Source organism: Lampris incognitus, chromosome 18, assembly GCF_029633865.1.
Source record: "Lampris incognitus isolate fLamInc1 chromosome 18, fLamInc1.hap2, whole genome shotgun sequence".
In the NCBI taxonomy this organism is placed as follows: Eukaryota; Metazoa; Chordata; class Actinopteri; order Lampriformes; family Lampridae; genus Lampris; species Lampris incognitus.
Window position 1 is genome coordinate 17,662,268 of NC_079228.1, and position 19,783 is coordinate 17,682,050.

The 19,783-nt window shown below is 45.2% G+C and overlaps 1 protein-coding gene across 1 annotated transcript in view; it reads left to right on the forward strand.

Annotated features, from left to right (window-relative positions):
• The window catches only part of csmd2 (CUB and Sushi multiple domains 2), a 366,715-nt gene that overhangs the window by 228,855 nt on the left and 118,077 nt on the right, over nucleotides 1-19,783 (forward strand). Inside the window, exons 20-26 of the mRNA XM_056298741.1 lie at nucleotides 590-706; nucleotides 1,651-1,866; nucleotides 3,784-3,972; nucleotides 6,160-6,329; nucleotides 6,517-6,673; nucleotides 7,015-7,206; nucleotides 12,439-12,565. Of these exons, the coding sequence (XP_056154716.1) occupies nucleotides 590-706; nucleotides 1,651-1,866; nucleotides 3,784-3,972; nucleotides 6,160-6,329; nucleotides 6,517-6,673; nucleotides 7,015-7,206; nucleotides 12,439-12,565 (1,168 nt within the window). The remainder of the gene's footprint in view (nucleotides 1-589; nucleotides 707-1,650; nucleotides 1,867-3,783; nucleotides 3,973-6,159; nucleotides 6,330-6,516; nucleotides 6,674-7,014; nucleotides 7,207-12,438; nucleotides 12,566-19,783) is intronic.

Sequence of the window (19,783 nt, forward strand, 5' to 3'; positions counted from 1 at the left end):
CAATCGGAGCTAAAGCTAATTGCATTGGTTTGGCAGCAGTATGGGAATACATTGAAGCTCATCACCTTTCATTAGGTTATATTTACATTGCGACACTTGCTTTATACTCAGTAATCAGAGTGATTAAAATGAAAGGAAAATTTTTTTTGTTTTTGACTCAAAATGTCCATCTCATCTCATTGTAAATGGTTTACGTGTGACACAGTCATTTTCTGCTTCGAAGTTCCCTCTCTTACTCAGCTACAAATGCTTTTATATCTAAGGGCAGTATTGATTTCTCTCTCCACTATAATGATATTGATGATACCACCCTCTACTTTTATGCTGTCTTGAAGGGCACCTCTAGTAAAATGATGTTTTACTGCATTGTAAATGCGCAGACGAGTTTCGCCATCCTTTCAGTGAATTTCATTTATGTCTCATTTCATCTGCTTTGTTTTTACCCTCTTTTCGTTCATCTCTTGCCTCTCCCTTCCATTCTCATTTATCCTCCTCATCCTTCTTCCATCCTTTCCCCTCTGACTCGAACCACCCCACCCCCGCCACACACACAAAAACACACACACCACCACCCTCCCTGTGTCACTAGCTTTGTGTGGCGGATACATCCAAGGCAACACCGGCACCATCCTCTCACCCGGATTCCCAGACTTCTACCCACACAACCTCAACTGTACGTGGATGATCGAGACCTCCCATGGCAAAGGTGAACAAAGACGATCTGTGTCAGCCGTTACAAGGCAGTCTGTCTCCCACCCTGTCATTTCACTTACAGGATGTCCCTTTGTTTTTGCAGAAAAAATGCCTCTGTAAAACCTGAGTGCTAAGAGGCAGGCCCGGGGCGAGAGTGCCACGGGACAGTTCCCAGTTCACATTACCTTCGGTAGAGTGCTCACAGCACAGTAGGGGCCTTGACACAGCTTCATCTAAAGACTCTGTGTGGGCACAATGTGTTTGATAAGTGCTGGTAGTAAAGGGGAAGGAAGAGAGGGCATCGGTGTTTTATGAGTTAATAAACCCATCGTCTTTTACATAAATAAAAGTCTCTAGGCTGAAACTGCCAAAACGTTGTCTCTGGTGAATGTGACAGATTTGGGGTTTTTTTGTGTGTTTTTTTTTCTCTTCCAGGAGGGATAAATAAATGAAAAGCAAAACATTCACAGGGTGGCACAGTGGTGCAGTGGTTAGCATGATCGCCTCACAGCAAAAAAGTCCTGGGTTCGAACCCCGAGGTCGTCCAACCTTCGGGTCGTCCCGGGTCGTTCTCTGTGTGGAGTTTGCATGTTCTCCCCGTGTCTGCGTGGGTTTCCTCCGGGTGCTCCGGTTTCCTCCCACAGTCCAAAGACATGTAGGTCAGGTGAATCGGCCATACTAAATTGTCCCTAGGTGTGAATGTGTGTGTGTATGTCAGCTCTGTGATGGACTGGCGGCCTGTCCGGGGTGTCTCCCCTCCTGCTGCCCAATGACTGCTGGGATAGGCTCCAGCATCCCCACAACCCTGAGTAGGATAAGTGGTTTGGATATTGGATGGATGGAAACATTCAAATAGCATTTTTCAATATTCAGAAGTCTTTCAGGTGATAATTATGGAAGGGGGTGTGCATGCATTGCACAGTTGAATGATAAATTGTTTTTGCTTCTCTTCTCCAGGTGTGCAATTTACCTTCCATACGTTTCACCTGGAGAGCCCTCATGACCATCTGTTGGTGACTGAGAACGGCAGCTTCTCACAGCCCCTGTGGAGACTGACTGGCTCGACACTGCCCCCACCACTCAGCGCTGGCCTATTTGGGAACTACACCGCTCAGATCCGCTTCCTCTCCGACTTCTCCGTCTCCTATGAGGGATTTAACATCACCTTCTCCGGTAAGGACAGAGATTAAGGAAGACGGACTGTCAAGGCATGCAAAGGGACACTTTCCCGTGTGCTACTCAGAATTTCTTAAATTCAGCGATGATTCGGGGCAGGCAACTAAAGAATTTGGTTAAAAAAGGTAGTTGAGTGGATGGAAAATTAACGATACAGTCCAACGAAGATCACTGGAGATTTTCCAATCTCATTGTGTATTTTAACAGAAGGTTTGTTAAAGTAAAGTTACCCAAAAAATTAGAACTGCTGTTGTGAAAATATAACGAAGGCCCCATGAGAAACTATTCTCCTAGTTGTCACGTAATTGTCACATAATCAAACCATTCTAAGTTACAAATTCCACAAATTATAAATTATTATGAATAACATAAACCAAACCATAAATTATATCATTTAATACCCTCATTCGGTTGGACAGACAGTAAAATTGTCATCGTCAGTCTGTCAGTTTGTTTGTTTTAGAGTAGTTGCCTAGCAACATGCAAGTGGGCGAGTTACAGTTGCTAGCTATCAATAATAGCTATCAGTTGCTGAATATGTAGCTGCCAGGGAAGAGGAAAAGAGGAAGGCCAAAGAGGAGGTTTATGGATGTGGTGAGGGAGGACATGCAGGTGGCTGGCGTGACAGAGGAAGATGCAGAGGACAGGAAGAGATGGAAACGGATGATCCGCTGTGGCAGCCCCTAATGGGAGCAGCCGAAAGTAGTAGTAGTAGTTGCTAGCTATCAATAAAGTCTTGTGAACTCAAGGCCATGCCTCCATTGACCTCCTAAGAACTGGCTGTGTTCAGAAACGGTCCACTAAAACAGTTATAACAAATCAAAAGATACCTCTCAAGTTGAAAAAGAATGACACTCCTAACATTAATATGCCACAATAAAACTTGTCTGACTGAACCAAACCGCTGGAAAGGATCTTTAAGTGCTTAAGATTCATTATGAACGTAACATACTCCGACTCTCCAGATTGAAGTACACTTAATCATGCTTAGTTAAAAAACCAAGGGCCCGTGTCAATGGGTTATCGACACTAACACATGATCTGCCCCCGCCGGCCTGTTAATGAAAGACACTCACCTCAGATGGCCTCATCTGAGGTGAGCATCATTAAGTGTTTCTTTCGGGAAATCTCTAATTACATCCACTTCGGGACGATGACATTGTTAATATGAGGAGAATTGATTTATTATAAACAACCCGCTTTAGGATGATGCATTTACTTACTATTGCTCTTAAAATCTTCCCTGCACACCACAACACTCAGGAAACAGGAAGAGGAATATACTACGAGAACACACCAAAGTTCTCTCATCAACCGAAACCAACGACCGAAACCACCGATTATATGCAAATATGGGTGTGACCATTAACTAGATTTTCAATGCCCATGTGTACTATTCACAGAGGATTTGGGAATGTTTAGACAGTGCAGTTGCATGGCGACCGAAACCAACGATCAGTTTCAGATTGTGGAGTCACAGAGGCCATCTATGTGAAGAGGGAACGACCATCCCTGAACTGGGGGGGGGGGCCCTAAGAGTACATCTGTTGCCATCTATGATTGCAAATGTTCCCAATCCTCAGTGAATAGTACACATGGCCATCAAAACTCTAGTTAATGGTCACACCCATATTTGCATATGAAACTAGTTGTTGGTTTTGGTCGTTATGCCACTGTATTGTTTATGAGTGGCCCTGCAGTCAGTTGAGACTGAAGAGGTCACTTAGACGAGTGATGAAATGTATCTGTCAATTGATGTTGTGTCCAGATGAACTGATTCAACCTTCTTTGATGATTCTGTCAATTTTTTTGATTAAAAAGCAAACCATGATAAAATCTGACATTACAAGGTTTTGATTCAAAGGAAATAAGTGTTCTCCCACATTTCCCATGGCTCTCTTTCTGTGCTTTCAGAGTATGACTTGGAGCCATGCGAGGACCCAGGCATCCCGCCGTACAGCACCAGGAAGGGTCTGCAGTACGGCGTGGGTGACGCCCTCATCTTCTCCTGCTTTCCGGGTTACCGACTGGAGGGGCCGGCACGGGTGGTGTGTCTAGGGGGGAGGCGGCGGGTGTGGAGCTCCCCTCTGCCAAGGTGTGTTGGTAGGTGGTCACATGCTTTATTTTAGCTTCGGTCACCCCCTTCCCCTCCTCCCAACCCCCCCCCCCCCCTTCTCTCACACACACATACTCATAACATCTCATCTTAGCACACTTCACACCCCTCCATGGCACAATATCCACCCATACAAACATACACTCATACAAAGCCGCCAGACATCCGCCCAATATAATAAATCTTACATCCTTTCAAGATTGCAAGTTGGGGCATCCGGGTAGCATAGTGGTCTATTCTGTTGCCTACCAACACGGGCATCACCGGTTCGAATCCCCATGTTAGCGCCTGCTTGGCCGGGTGTCCCTACAGACACAATTGGTCGTGTCTGCGGTTGGGAATCTGGATGTGGGTGCGTGTCCTGGTTGCTGCACTAGCTCTCCTCTGGTTGGTCGGGGTGCTTGTTCAGGGGGAGGGGGAACTGGAGGGAATAGCATGATCCTCCCATGTGCTACGTCCCCCTGGCGAAACTCCTCACTGTCAAGTGAAAAGAAGCGGCTGGCGACTCCACATGTATCGGAGGAGGCATGTGGTAGTCTGCTGCCCTCCCCGGATCGGCAGAGGGGATGGAGCAGAGATCCGGATGGCTCGGAAGAGTGGGGTAATTGGCCGGATACAATTGGGGAGAAAAAGGGGGGGGTGAGAGGTTGGGAGTTGCCATGAAAGACTCAGCTCATCTCCTAATACTCTTCCTCTCATCGGCCCATGCCTCGTTTCTCTGGCGGCTAGTGGATGCAGCAGAGTTTCAGCAGAAAGCGCCTTTTGACTTTGCTGAAGTTACGCGGGACAGCAGCTCCCATGAAGATGATGTAAAAGAGCTGAAATATGTTGCGTATTGATTTTGCCCTTCAGTAAGCCCCGGGAGGCATGATGGGCCGAGCGCCGTAGATTTAGATGTGTGTTTAAGCTTTATGATGCAGCAAATCTAATAGCTGCATTAGTGTATTGGTAAGGAAATCAATCGTGTGTCATTTAATCTGAATAACATCTAACGCACAGCGGCATCGTAGTGACTGACTTTTTTTATGTTTGTCCTTTGAATGTCTCCTTTTAAAGTAAAATATTCATGGTGTCTGAAAAATCAGCGGTGAAAACGTGCAATATCTTTGGGGTGATATTTTAACCAATTACATGCTGGTGAAATGCTTCATGGAGTCTAAACATAGAAACTAATTTGTAAGTGTTGAGACTTTGACACTCCAGTGGAAGCAAGTAATTAAGTTTTTTTTTATTTTTTTTTTTTATTAAGCTTTGTTTATTTATTTTTATTTTTTCCCACTCCCCCCCCCTCCGCCCGGATGCTAATATCTGAGTTTCAGTTTCTGCATTCTTGTGTAGAGTTTTAAACCCGTTGGAAAAGTAGGTCAAGCAATTTACCAACGGAAATAAATTTGTGTCCGCTTAGCTGTGTCTTTTGCTCTTGTCCGTATGGATATTTTCGCTGAAAAGAGTCTATTAATTTGGTGTTCCTTTATTTCCCCTCCAGATAAATTCAAATTTTTGAGAGCTGACAGCAGTGACAATGAGTTTTGCCTCCTGGACTGTTGGCAATCTTATTTATTTCCCAGACTTGATATACTCTCATCAGCTCGCCTCTCTTCACCCGCCCTCGCCTCATATCAGCCAAAGTTAAAATGCCGGATGCATTTTAGGGTCATTCAAATTCTGGCGGCTACTTAGCTATGGAAAACTTCTCTGTCCTTTTTTTTTCCCACTCATGTGAATCCTGAAACGATAGTTTCAGATAGTGTTAGAATTACTGCTAATCATATTCAAATTGCAGTGTGATTATGATGATGTGCCTGTCAGTATCCGGCTATATTCACTGGCATATCCCACACCATCACCTCCTCCATCTCCCTGTGCATGCCAGCATGAATAAATTCACTTTTGATGCAAGATTCAAGCATATCGCGATGTTCTCTGCTCTCCAACACCAATTCCCCTTCCCAATGTGTCTCCTTCCTCTCTCCCTATTTCTCTATCTGTATCTCTTTCTCTCTCTCTCTGTATCTCTATCTGTATCTCTCTCTCTTGCTCTCTCTCTCGCTCTCTGTATCACTCTCTCTCTCTATCTCTGTATCTCTATCTCTGTCTCTCTCTCTCGCTCTATCTCTCTCTCTCTCTCTTTCTCTCTCGCTCTCTCTCTCTCTGCTCCCTCTCTTTTTCTCTAGCTGAGTGCGGCTCGTCCGTGACTGGCATGCAAGGGGTGTTGCTCTCACCCAACTATCCTGGTTACTACGGCAACAACCACGAGTGTATCTACTCCATCCAGACGCAACCTGGCAAAGGCATCCAGCTTCGAGCACGAGACTTCAGACTGGAGGAGGATGACATACTCAAAGTAAGGGAGGAACTCCTCCATGCACGTATGTGTGTGTGTGTGTGTGTGTGTGTGTGTGTGTGTGTGTGTGCCCCCGAGTATGGATAAGCAGGCTTGTTTGCATATTTGCATATCTACACCGTATACCATACGTATCTACACCACATTTCCTACCCATAACTCCTTCCCATCACTCCTCCTCTTGTAGGTGTTTGATGGGAACAGTAATAAGGCTCGTCTGCTGGGGGTGTTCACTGGCAGTGAGCTGATGGACACCACTCTCAACTCCACCTCCAGTTCCATGTGGCTGGAGTTCGTCAGCAATGCAGAGAACACCAGCAAGGGCTTTGAGCTGCACTTCACAAGTGAGTAATACCCGCTCACACAGGCAGGCTGGGAAGCAGGCCACACACACACACACACGCACACACATACCAGCATGCCTGCTGGGCCACAACTCTGGCTCTCAAGTGAAAAACACCATGTTGATATGCCCGTAGCAGGGGCCAAGAGCCACTGGATGAGGTGTAGATTCAATAAGATAACTGGAGACTGAATGCTCATGTAGGCTGAAAATTTATCAGTTTTTTATATATTTCATTCTACTTTCACTTGTTGTATCATTATATCTTCCTTCCTACCTTCCTGCCTCCTCTTTCTCTTCTTCACTCACACTGTTATGCTCCACCTACACGTCCTTGTCAAGGTTTTGAACTGGTGAAGTGTGAAGATCCAGGTGTGCCCCAGTTTGGCTATAAGCGGGAGGACAAGGGTCATTTTGCTGGGAGCACTGTGTCCTACAGCTGTGACCCAGGCTATAGCCTGAAGGGCCCCGAGGTGCTCACCTGCCTGAGGGGGGAGAGGAGGGCCTGGGACAGCCCCCTACCACTCTGTGTTGGTAAGTATGGTACTCTTCGGTATATGGCCCTCAGTTAGGATTTATCAGTAAGTGAGACAATGGCAGTGCCAATATTAAAGGTTTAATTCCCAACATCACCATGCGTTAAACTTCCAGTGTTATTGTTCCTTTGTATATTGTATTGCATAGCATTATCCGACATTATGATTCATTACATTATATTTGACGAAGTAATGTGTTTTAACTGTATGGCCTTGACTTTCTGGGATCTTTTCTCTCAGCTTCACATCAAATGGTATTTCTTTTTTATCTCATATCTGTATTACATCTGAACTGCACATATTGTTTATTTCTGATGAAATCAGGGTTTACCCAGCTCTGTCTTCCCAGAGAACTGAAACTGCCTCAGAGAATCAAAGTCCTGTTCTCATGTTACCTCGGTCTCACACACACACACACACACACACACACACACACACAGACGCTAACACATTGATGAGTCCACATAAAATTGTGATATTCATTGTATTTGGCAGAAACCTCATGTATAAGGCGATGGTCACACATGGGCAGATGCAGGCGAATGACCATCGCCTGCCTGGCGAAATTCATATCTTGCACTACTGAAAGTTGGCAGTGCAGGATGTGACGCACACGGAAATCGGTTTTATGGTTTGTAGTCCGTTTGAGCGGTTGTCGATTTTGTGATGGGAAAATTAACACTGAAGTCCAGAAAAGATAAATAAATGTTTTCACTTAATTGTCTCACTTGTTCATGTTACCATAGTTTCATGGACAAATATGGAGGAAGAACATTGGTGTACTAGTTATATTTGCATACCGCGAAATATGAATTAATGTTATTAATACATTTTCCATTTGTTTTCGTTGTCCTGACTCGCTGCCAATCAGGCAGCATCTCTGTTGTGGGTCAGTTTGTAGTTTTCATGGGCAGTGTCGTACAGTACTGGCTGGTTAGACACAGCAACAATCAAAGTCTCCTCCATTGTGGCTCACTAAGAAAACTACAGCCAATCACAGCCAAGTGAGGTCAGCCACACCCACTTCTTTGCTATTGGTTGAGGCTGCAGATTCGCCGGTCAAAGTTCACTAAAGTTGAACTCCACGCAAAATGAAGATGCAAATTTCCTTCGCCATCGGAAGCGAATGTTTTATTCGCCCCTTCATGTGCATAGAATAGAAGTGAATGGGAGGTGAATGTTCGTCAATGTTAATTTCATGCACGTGTGACAGTAGCCTAATGCTCCTGTTATAGGGCTACTGTTTATAATGCTACTGTTTATAAGGCTACTGTTTATAAGGATACTGTTTATAATGCTACTGTTTATAAGGCTACTGTTTATAATGCTACAGTTTATAAGGCTACTGTTTATAATGCTAGTTTGTAAGGGTACTGTTTATAATGCTACAGTTTATAAGGCTACTGTTTATAATGCTACTGTTTGTAAGGCTGCTGTTTATAATGCTAGTTTGTAAGGGTACTGTTTATAATGCTACAGTTTATAAGGCTACTGTTTATAATGCTACTGTTTATAAGGCTACTGTTTATAATGCTAGTTTGTAAGGCTACTGTTTATAATGCTACAGTTTATAAGGCTACTGTTTATAATGCTACTGTTTATAATGCTACTGTTTATAATGCTACTGTACCATATGTCCCATGCAAACACCACACACTCTCACACACTCTTGCACATGCTCATTTTTATAAAGTGCAATGATGACAAATTTAGGGCACTTTTATATCATCTCATATGCCACATCCATCCGGACAAGGCCCCTCGCAAACCAGTTACATGCTCAATAACAGAAAAGAAGCAGTAGGGTAACAGCAGACAAGTTGATTATAGTCATGATGCTTAGCTCCCTTTCGAACCCAAACTCTGACAGGTAATTTTATGTCTCAGTACGAACAACATTCAGAACACATCTGTGACCACATTGTCTGACTGGATGATAGCCTAATAGCCAGAGTGAATGTCGAAGTGCTTGAGGGACTTTTTTGTAATAGTGGATTCATCTTCTATTTGTCCCTTGACATAGATGGGGAGAGGGAGGTGCAGGGGAAGGAAGGTGAAATATGTGAAATGGAGCCACAGAGGCCATTGGTAGTGTCAGGGTGACCAGTTTGAGACCTTGGGAACATATGACTTAGTGGAAGTGAATGAGTAAGTGAATGAGTAACTCCCACTCCTCCCACGCGCTACATCGCCCTGGTGAAACGCCTCACTGTCAGGTGAAAAGGAGCAGCTGGTGACACCAGATGTATTGGAAGAGGCATGTGGCAGTCTGCAGCCTTCCCCAGATCGGCAGAGGGGTGGAGCAGCAACCAGGACGGCTCAGAAGAGTGGGGTAGTTGGTTAAATTCAATTGGGGAGAAAAAGGGGGGAAATTATTCGAAAATAATAATAATAAAAAAATGCCACCCTGACATATACAGTGACCATGGACATCAAGTCATCAGGACCAATGTCTCTCATCTTGATCCTGTGATTTTTCCACACCACCTGTTGGCCTGGATAAATAGGAAAAGCCACAAAACACTACAATGCAGAGTACATATGCTCAATAAGGTAACTTCCTGTTAGACAGTGTCACTCAGCCCATGACTGATCACCCAAATGGTTCAAACAGTGTTCAATGGGGAGAAAGAGAGACACACAAAGACAGAGAGAGACAGAGAGAGAGAGAGAGAGAGAGAGAGACAGAGAGAGACAGAGATGAAGACAAAGGGAGTAAGAGGTGACATTGTTAAGATGTATGGAGAAACAGATGGAAGAAGGAATGACCGTTATACTGCTGTGGTGGTGTTGAGGAGCTCCGACCACAGTTCTTCTCCTCTCTAGCAGCAGGTCATCCAGCCAGGAGAAAGAAATGGGTTTATCTCGCCGTGATAGATCACCGTCTTCTCTTCCATTACAAGAAACCAAGAAACACTTACCCCCCCCCCCCCCCAAAAAAAGTTTTAGCACAGAGACTAAGGGAAAGTATAATAGAGATGGAGGGGAGGGGCCCTCAGAGAAAGAACAAACCTCAGTTAAGATGGCAGAGATTAATCTGATTACATTAGGTTGCTTTGTTTTTTTTCTTTCCATAATTCTGTGTGATGTGTATGTAGATCTTGGCTCCTGTCTTTGTTAAAAGAAACTCAATGGTAGGGGAAGTGCTCAACAAATAAGGAGCAAAATGATCCAATGAGTCTAGTAAATTCTTTATGAGACAGTATAAGCCTGGATTATTTTGCTCCTTATTTGTTGAGCACTTTCCCTACCATTGAGTGTTTCTTTTAATGAAATTATATATATATATAAATAATATGTGTGTTTGTGGTTGACTTCTGCCAATCTTTGTGTATCTGGCATCCATTTTGTTCATTACAGCAGTCTACTTGTGGAAAGTGGAATTCATCGAGGCTGCTACCGTTATGTCGCCATCATCAGATTCCTCGACCTCATATTCTTGCTGTTTGAAGAGGCTATTTTATTCCCCAGGGAAGGCAAAGAAAAGTCACTTAGACTGACTTTGTGTCTTCTTAAAAAAATTCGCACAAATGTCAAGTAAATCAGATACTTTCAGAGGAATGTTTTCCCCTTTTTCTCAGCACTTTTTTGCAACGGCACAGGGGGTTTGGAAGTGAGCAGGGTGAACATTCTTTTCAGATGCAAAAGTTTTCAGAAAACATTGTGTTACTTTATATGGAGCTTGTTCTGCTGTTCTTCAGAAATATGTGCAAACTAATTTCACTTTCAGTTTGTTTTTGGAAAAAGAAATCTTAGAGTTGACTTTTGTGTGTGTGTGTGTCTGTGTGTGTACGTACGTGTGTCTGTGTTATTTATGTGTGGAGTGTACATGTGTGTTGTTGTATGTACTTTATTTTGCTTGTTGTTGAGTGACTGAGCTCATGCTTCATGTATGCCATCTCTGGGGCATTAAGGAATTCACTGTTTGTTGAGGTGTAGAAGTAGAACTGCCATATCTGCAGGCCCTCACCCCCTCCACACACACACACCACCCACACCCCCATCCCACACACACACTGACAAGTGATTTGTGTTGCTGTAACAGGACATGTCTGCCATTCTCTTGCAGTGATCTACTGGCTGTCCTACTGCCTACAGATTGTACTGGTCCATGCACATAAAAGATATTGCCAAGACTGCAAACATGCCTCTCTACCAGTCATAGCCATATTTCTTCTTTTCTTTTTGATTGATCCTTCTAGCTAACCTCAAGGTACTGACATCATTCAAAACATCACTCGTGAAAACCCAGGTTTCATCCAAGTTATGTGAAACCCAAGCACTTAACTTGGCTCTAATTTAGCTGAGCAAATGTTATGTGCTGCAATCTTCATGCCCAGAGTCTTCCTCTGTCGACAAGGTGGTGTACGTTAGCTTTCAATACTACCAGGATGAGATCATAGTTAAAAAGGGTGGATTGCGGGGGTGTCCAGGTAGTGTAGTGGTCTATTATGTTGCCTATCAACACGGGGATCGGCGGTTCAAGTCCCCGTGTTACCTCCGGCTTGGTCAGCCATCCCTACGGACACAACTGGCCATGTCTGCGGGTGGGAGGCCGGATGTGGATATGTGTCCTGGTCACTGCACTAGTGCCTCCTCTGGTCGGTCAGGGCCCCTGTTTGGAGGGGGGGAGGGGAACTGGGGGGAATAGCGTGATCCTCCCACACGCTTCGGCCCCCTGGTGAAACTCCTCACTGTCGGGTGAAAAGAAGTGGCTGGCAACTCCACATGTATCGGAAGAGGCATGTGGTAGTCTGCAGCCCTCCCCGGATCGGCAGAGGGGGTGGAGCAGTGACCGGGATGGCTCAGAAAGAGTTGGGTAATTGGCCGGATACAACTGGGGAGAAAAAGTCGGGGAGGGAATCCAAAAAAAAAAAAAAAAAGGTAGATTGCCTTTCGCTGAGCCAAGAGAAGATGCACACAGGTTATAAATTGTGGTTCAAGTACACAACTGCATGCTCCAGCTATTAATAATGACAGGCAAAATTGTCAAATATGTCAAATCTGAAGGGATGAGGGTGATGAACAGTTATCTTTCAACCTTTATATTTAACATTCAGACCATTGTTGATATTCAGACTCATGTTTTTGTATGCCCCGAATGCCTTTTCAGATTGTATCTGCCTCCTTGTTTTTTCCGTTACGCTCCCTACCTCTTAAATCCCTCTCTGTCCTTCCCTCCTTCCTCCCTCCTCCATCCCACCGTCCCTTTCCCCCGTTCTCTCTCCAGCGGAGTGTGGTGGTACCATCAAGGATGAACCAACAGGCCGTATCCTTTCCCCAGGCTACCCCGCTCCATATGAGCACAACCTGCATTGTGTCTGGACTATTGAGGCTGCCCCAGGGAGCACCATCAGGTCTGTGCACTGGCCTTTCTGGCTTCTTCATGACTTCACTTCCATGTGTTTTTTTTTTTTGGGGGGGGGGGTTCCTCAATGCACTCTTTTCTTCTCTAGTCTGTGTTTCAGACACTTCATCTACTACCTCTCAATATGTTTCCAATTTAGTACTCCATTTGCGCCGGTGCTCGTCAATTTCACAGACTGCTGTGCAGTCTTTAGCGGGCTGCCTTTATCAATTTCCTTATTCGGTGTAGGGTGAAGGACAGCGCCACCTGTGCAAACTTGGTGTTAGATTTTACCAGAAGACGCTGTTGGGGTTACAGATAGTTTCGGTATGTGCACATGAAAGGCTGTTGTGCACATGAATGTGTTCAGTACATGCAAGGGTAGGTATGTAGATGCATGCAGGTAAAGGCAAGTTCACATATTTGATATTCGTGTGTGTGTGTGTGTGTGAGTGTGTGTGTATTTCGGCATATGCGTTAACATGGATGTGGGACAGCTTCTTATGGCTGTAAGAGTTGATGGAGTCATAGGACACCTGTCCACAGTGATGGTCTCTCATCATTCCATTGTGATGTTGCATGAATGCTGACTGCCTGTGAGAGGTCGTTGTAATTGGTTAAACAATATAATTGGACAGTTTATCATCTGGAAGACGTCTCACCATAGTTTGCCCTCCCACCTCCACACCCCCACACTCCACCCATCCCCACAAAACCCCACCCGAAAACCCTTCTCCAAATACTATATGTCAAATACACACGTATACCTCCATTTACTTGCCACTTGATTTAGACCTCGTCCATATAGGATAGCATAAATCATTTTCTTGACACTTTCATTCAGCCCACCTCACAGTACCGTAGGTGCATACCTTTTAAACATTTTGTGAGCCTATAGTGAAAAATGGAGCCTTGACTCACTTGGCTGTTATTGTCACGCACAACCCATTGAGCCACATAGGATCACAGGCGTGTTGACATCGGTTTAAGTCGCCGTTTCAGGGTAAGAAAAATTGAATTTCATTTCTTGACAGCACCGAAATAGATGACACATCATGACACGAGGTGCATAGCGGGTGCAGGGGGTTGAAATAGATTCAGAATATTAACTTGAGTTTATATGCTACCGTAAAGAAGGGATGTAAAACAACACGCTTGTCTCGTAAGCCGGGGTACTTGAAGGAGCTGATTAGGTAGAGGGCAAGGTGCTCTTCAAAGGAAATACCGCTTATTCCCCCGAGTGCCTTTGGCTTCGAAGGGACAAGTGGGGAGAAATAGAATAGAGCGTGGATGGCTGGAATGGAACCGGTGTCTTTCCCCTCTACCCATGACTGATAAATTGCTTTAATCATTGCTATAGGGCAGAATGCAAGTGCATCAATATGTAGTATCGATATGTTTATGTACATAACGTAGTATATGTGAAATGAAAGCTTAGATGCTCCATGTTTTGATTTATGCTATTTTTTTTTTTTAATGATTAATTCTGTTTGGGCTTTTCCCTGTGCATGCACGTATTTGTGTGTGAGATGCACACCAGCGTGTTTGTGTGTGTGTATATGAGTGTGTCTGCGCGCTTGCGGGCGGGAATTTGTTGCATGCAGGTTGTGCATTTGCAAGCCGTCTGACAGTCCTAGAACCTGCGATTGCTAGCATAGGTTCATTAGTGCCTTCGCCTCCTCAGGGTCCCTGGTACCCCTTTGTAAGGTATTGCTGCATATACAAGCTTTTGATCATATCTACCCCTATCCATTATTGAGGAGCATTTGCAATGCATTAGGCCAGGGATCCCTTGTCTTTCAAATGCCGAAGCTGGCGTACTAATCAGACCATACTCGGCGTGCATGTGAAACCAGGAGTCATGCCACATGGCAGCGACTGTATAACAACACCTACCTACCCAATGGTGTACCATGGGAGGTAGTTTTCAGAATTGCTAGAAAAGGGAAAGAAGTTTTACGCCTGGGTAACAGGGAAGAATAGACATTTCAAGAGATTACAGCTCAAACATATTCTAGGCAACAACTCAGAAACAAAATCCATTTTCAACGACTCAATAATAATGATAATTTTCATGAGATGGATATTTTGCAGGCAGTCTAACTGAAGCTTATCTAGCAAGGTTTCAGGGGCAGGGCCACACCTCAACCACACCACTTCTGGCATTCCTATGATTACACACCTAACCCTCTCTTCCTCTTTTGCTCTCGTATTCTGCGCCAGAAACAAGATCACGCAACATCGCCTGGAGCACACACATAAACAATTAAGCTAATACTTCATCATACGAGCAACATCATCCACCTACTCACCTCATTTTGAGTATGGCTTTGTCTCACTATCCCCATTGGGCACTGATCTATTCGGACAAAATCAGGATGATCACGTCCAACGTTTCCACCTGCCCATGCCAACAGACCCAGCAACAGAAGCCGAAAACCTCCCCACCACCTCCGGACTTGAAACCCCACTTTCTGTAATTCGAAAGCCAACAAGGAAGCGACGCAGATAGCCCATCGGGAGCACCGGTGGCCTGAGGATGATTTTGGCCTGCTGTGAACAGTCAACTTGACCAGCGATAATATAGCAAGCAGGAATGAGTTGACAGACCGCTCAGAATCCACACATCAGAATCAGAATCATCTTTTGACTGTGGTTTCGTGGCTCTCAGTGTATTTTACATAGAATAACAACACTACAACACACTAATCTTCAGATATATACACAAGGATTGACTTATACAGGTGAAATAAGAGGTGGTAAGGTGCAATGGTCAGAGAATATATCAGAGATGCTGAGGGCGGCATGACTCTCATCACAGTGTTCGCGGTACGAGGGTGCGCACACCAAAAAATGAAGGCATCATGTTTCGGCGATGCACATAGCAACCATCTACCTGCTTCTATACCGATGACACTTTAGACAAGTTGCCGAGCGAAATGGATGGTCAAGAAGAAAAGGATAGGTGGAGCAGAGAGGGAGAGTATAAAAAAAGAGAGAGGCCCTTGCAATGGACTTAGCTAAATGCTGCAAAATAAGCGACATGTTTGCCAGTAAGGGACCAGGTCAGTCAAAAACACCAGCTAAAACACACACACACACACACACACACACACACACACACACACACACACACACACACACACACACACACACACACACACACACAGAGTTTGATTTGTTTAATGCTTGACTATAAAGATGTGTGTTTAACCTTGTACATTTTATGTGCTACTTGGTGTATTCCTATTGAGTTGAAGGTGCACCCATAGCCATAGCATACCTTACAAACTTAGTATCCAGATAGGCTATTTGTTGGTTAGTCCCAACTTTTCGTATTTTGTAATCTGGATAAATTTCCTCCCATATGAAATAGCGGCCAAATGTATAACTAGTCTGGTACACTTTGCATCAACAAATAGGGTTAGCCTACAAATGAGCGGTCCGGTGGTTCACATGAACAGGGTGGCCATGGATGGAGTCAAGTCCCGAGCTGAATTATTGTTTCAGTCCGACCCTGCCAGCAAGCACAGACTCAGTCTCTTCAATGGTCTGTATCCCATCTGGTTCATCTCACAGTAACATTACTACTATAGTTCACCTGATTAGTCCTCCACGTCTCCCAGCCCACTTCCCTCCCTAGCAAAGAGTGGACAAGGCAATTCAAGAACAATCCATCGCTGTCGTTGCAGTTCTCCGACTCGTTTGCTTACAAGGATAACTCTAGCCTCCCACCACTGGCCTCAAAACTTGCAGTCGGTCGTAGTGTCACCACACTCCAGCAAGGTCCATTGACAACCAGCCTTCTCAAAAAAAATAAAAAATAAAAAATCAAACTGGACTGTAGCCACTCTAAAAAAAAAAAAAAAAAAAAGATAAAGGAATTCCATATTATCAAACAGACAATAAAGCAAAACTTTTCAATGCTCTCGTGTCAGCTTGTTGTACCCACCACTTCATCAACACCAGCTCTCCTCTGGGTGACGTCATCATGCACACCCCAACAACACGCCATTATGTCAGCGCTCCTGTTAAAGGAACAGCACAACTATATCCTCCAGCTCAATGACAGCAGAACGAGTAACAACAAAAGCAAAGACGGGAATCATCGGCCAGAACAAATAACACCAGGGCTTCAGCAACCACCTCTTGTCAAAATTTAACCCAATCTCCCATTTCAGATGGAGCGCCCAACACCAGAATTCGAGGGCCCTCCACCTTCCATCAGGTTTTTCAACACCAGCACCAGCAGCCTACATCATCCGAGACAAATAACATAGTGCTCCCTGCCATCCAGCTCCATTAATTACAACAGCCAGCCTTAGCAAGAGAAGCTGGCGTTGGGATGCCAGCATCCCCTGCTGCCTACTTCCAGCAACTCCAGCAGCTTACCTTAGCCGAAGCATTTGGCACCAGGATGCCAGCACCCCCAGCTGCCCTCCTTCAGCACTCACATCAGCCTGCTTCAGCCGGGTCTTCTGGCACCATGTTGTCCACACCCCCTGCTGCCAACTTCCAGCTACCACAGTAGCTGGCTTTAGTTGGGGCATTTGGCACCGAGATGCCAGCGCCCCCATGTGCCCTCCTCCAGCACTCACATCAGTCTGCCTCAGCCGGGGCTTCTGGCACCGTGTTGCCCACGCCCTCTGCTTCCAACTTCCAGCTACCACAGTTGCTGGCATTCGCTGGGGCATTTGGCACCAGGTTGCCAGCGCCCCCAGCCGTCCACTTTCAGCAACCACAGCAGCTGGCTTTATTTTGGGGCATTTGGCACCAGGATGCCAGCACAGCCTGCTGTCCATTTCTAGCAACCACAGCAGCTTGCTTTTGCCGGGGCTTCCATCTTCCATCTCCCAGCTTTACCAATCCCTGCAGCACATATCAGCTGGACCCATTGGCACCGGGATGCCGGAACCCAGCTTTCCTCCACAGCCCTTGCAGCAGCAAGTTCCTTCTATACTTAATTCTGGTCTTCCCGCTCAACCCATTCCAGCCTAGCAGACATCCATCAACTTCACCTTGTCTACAGCTAACCCTCCCATTTGTCATCCTAATTCTTTCATCTCCTGTCCTTCTTTGATTCCAAGTGAAGACTTCTCCCTTCACTATGCCACCATTAACCATGCCATCACCCTCATCAAACTTGCCGGAGAAGGGGTGTGGCTCTTAAAAATTGCCATTACTAGTACTTTCAAAGTTATCCCTATCCACCCCGACTTCTTGCTATTCTTTGGCATCAACTGGCGAGGTGCATGTTGCTACCCTGTTAGGGTCACTTTCGGTTGCAAAAGCTGCCCTTAACTCGTTGACACCCTGTCAGAAGCCCTCTGCTGGATCCTGTCAAACAACAATAAGATTCCATTCCTTGTCCATCTCTTGGACGATTTCCTCATCAATTCCCCTCCCTCATCGCCACCTGCTTCCGGTCACTCTGACTTAAGTTTTATCCACCCTCAGGGTTCCACTGGCTGCAGAGAAAACAGAGAGCCCATCCACATCCCACGAGTTCCTCGGAATCACTCTTGACAAAAACCTGTTACAGGCTTCACTCCCAGTCAAAAGCTCAACAGAGTCATTCTTCTCTAAATTCAGCCTTCTCCAGCCTTCTCTAATTTCCTTCTTGCCCCATGCTGCACCAAACACCAACATCTCTCCCTCCTAGGCCACCTCCACTTCACCCTATGCATCATTCCCCAAGGGTGAGCCTTTATCTCTATCGCTTCTTCCGTCCCATCACTCTTAACTTCCATCTCCCCAGAGAGGTCAAGCCATGCCGAACTCCATCCATGGCTCAGCCTTCTTGCCAATTCGAATGGAATTACCTTCTTCTGCAATGACCAACTGACTCAACCTCATGACATCAATCTGTATACCGATGCCATTCCTGCCAGTTTTGGGGGTTTCTAAAACGGACGATGGTTCGCAGCAGAATAGACTCTGGAGCTTGCAAATGAATGCCAGGTCACTTCCTTTGCACTCTATCCCATAATAGCGGAAGCTATTCTGTGAAGCCATGAATAGTCCCGTAAGTCCACCCTTATTTACTTAGAAAACCTTGTAGTCATAGACATAATCAACAAAGGACACCCCAACTCCCCATCCATGCTGTTCATGCACCGCCTAATCTGGCACTCCATCACACACCAATATGTTCTCATCACAGCTCATGTTCCTTGTCACTCCAACACCATCTTCAACTCTCTTTCATCTTTTTCATTTCAGAAGTTCAGAAGCTTGGCTTCTCATGCAGATACCCTCCCAACACCGATTCTTCCTTATTCAGCACTGACATTCGTCTTGTAAATCCTGCCCTAATACCCCCGATCATCCACTCCCAGAACTCCATCATCAACAGCCTATCATACTCAACCCTCTCATCCTACTAGACAGCTTAGAAAAGTTTCCATTGCGTTCACAACCAGTATAACATAACCTTCCCATTGTTCAATCTCATCACCTTGCCCATTTGGTGCTGGCTATTAAAATACATACCATCAAAGTTTATGTCAGTGTCATCAGCTTTTTCTCAAAACTCAAAACTGCCTGTATGGGCATGGCCTCCAGCCATCCTCAGATAACTTCACTCCTCAAAGGACTCCTACGTCAAGAGCCAGCTAAACTCCTCCCTGCCTTGCTCTTACTGCCAACTTTCTGTCAATCTGCATCCACACCATGTGCTCCAGAAACGGCACTCCTCATAATGCTCAAACTCTAGAATCCATGTTCTTGCTTGCTTTTTTTGGTTTCCTCAGATGCTCTGAATTCATCACCTCAACCATTCACGTCGACCAACGCCACCACGTTTGCATTTCAGAATTGTGTTTTTTTTTTTTTTCACATGACACCCTGGTGTTCTACTTAACAGCAAAGAAAAAGCAATCAATCCGGTGAGCCTACACCAAACTTTTATTTCAACATCAAATCACCACTGAAAACCTTTCGAGACTCTCGCAAACTACTTGCTATTCCGGAAATCTCAGACCATATTGACAGACCCTCTTTTCATCACTGAATCCGGACAGGTGGCTACTCGATTCTGAGTCCACCATCACTTCTGCCACATACTCTGCTTGTCTGGCATTTCTCCCATTCATTACTCTAGACACACCTTGAGGATCGGAACCACCATTTCAGCCTCCCACAATGTGGGCAGCCAGCAGAAGAACTACAACTATGGACATCAATCATGTTTCTTTAATAAATCATCTAAATGCATCTTGTTGATGGT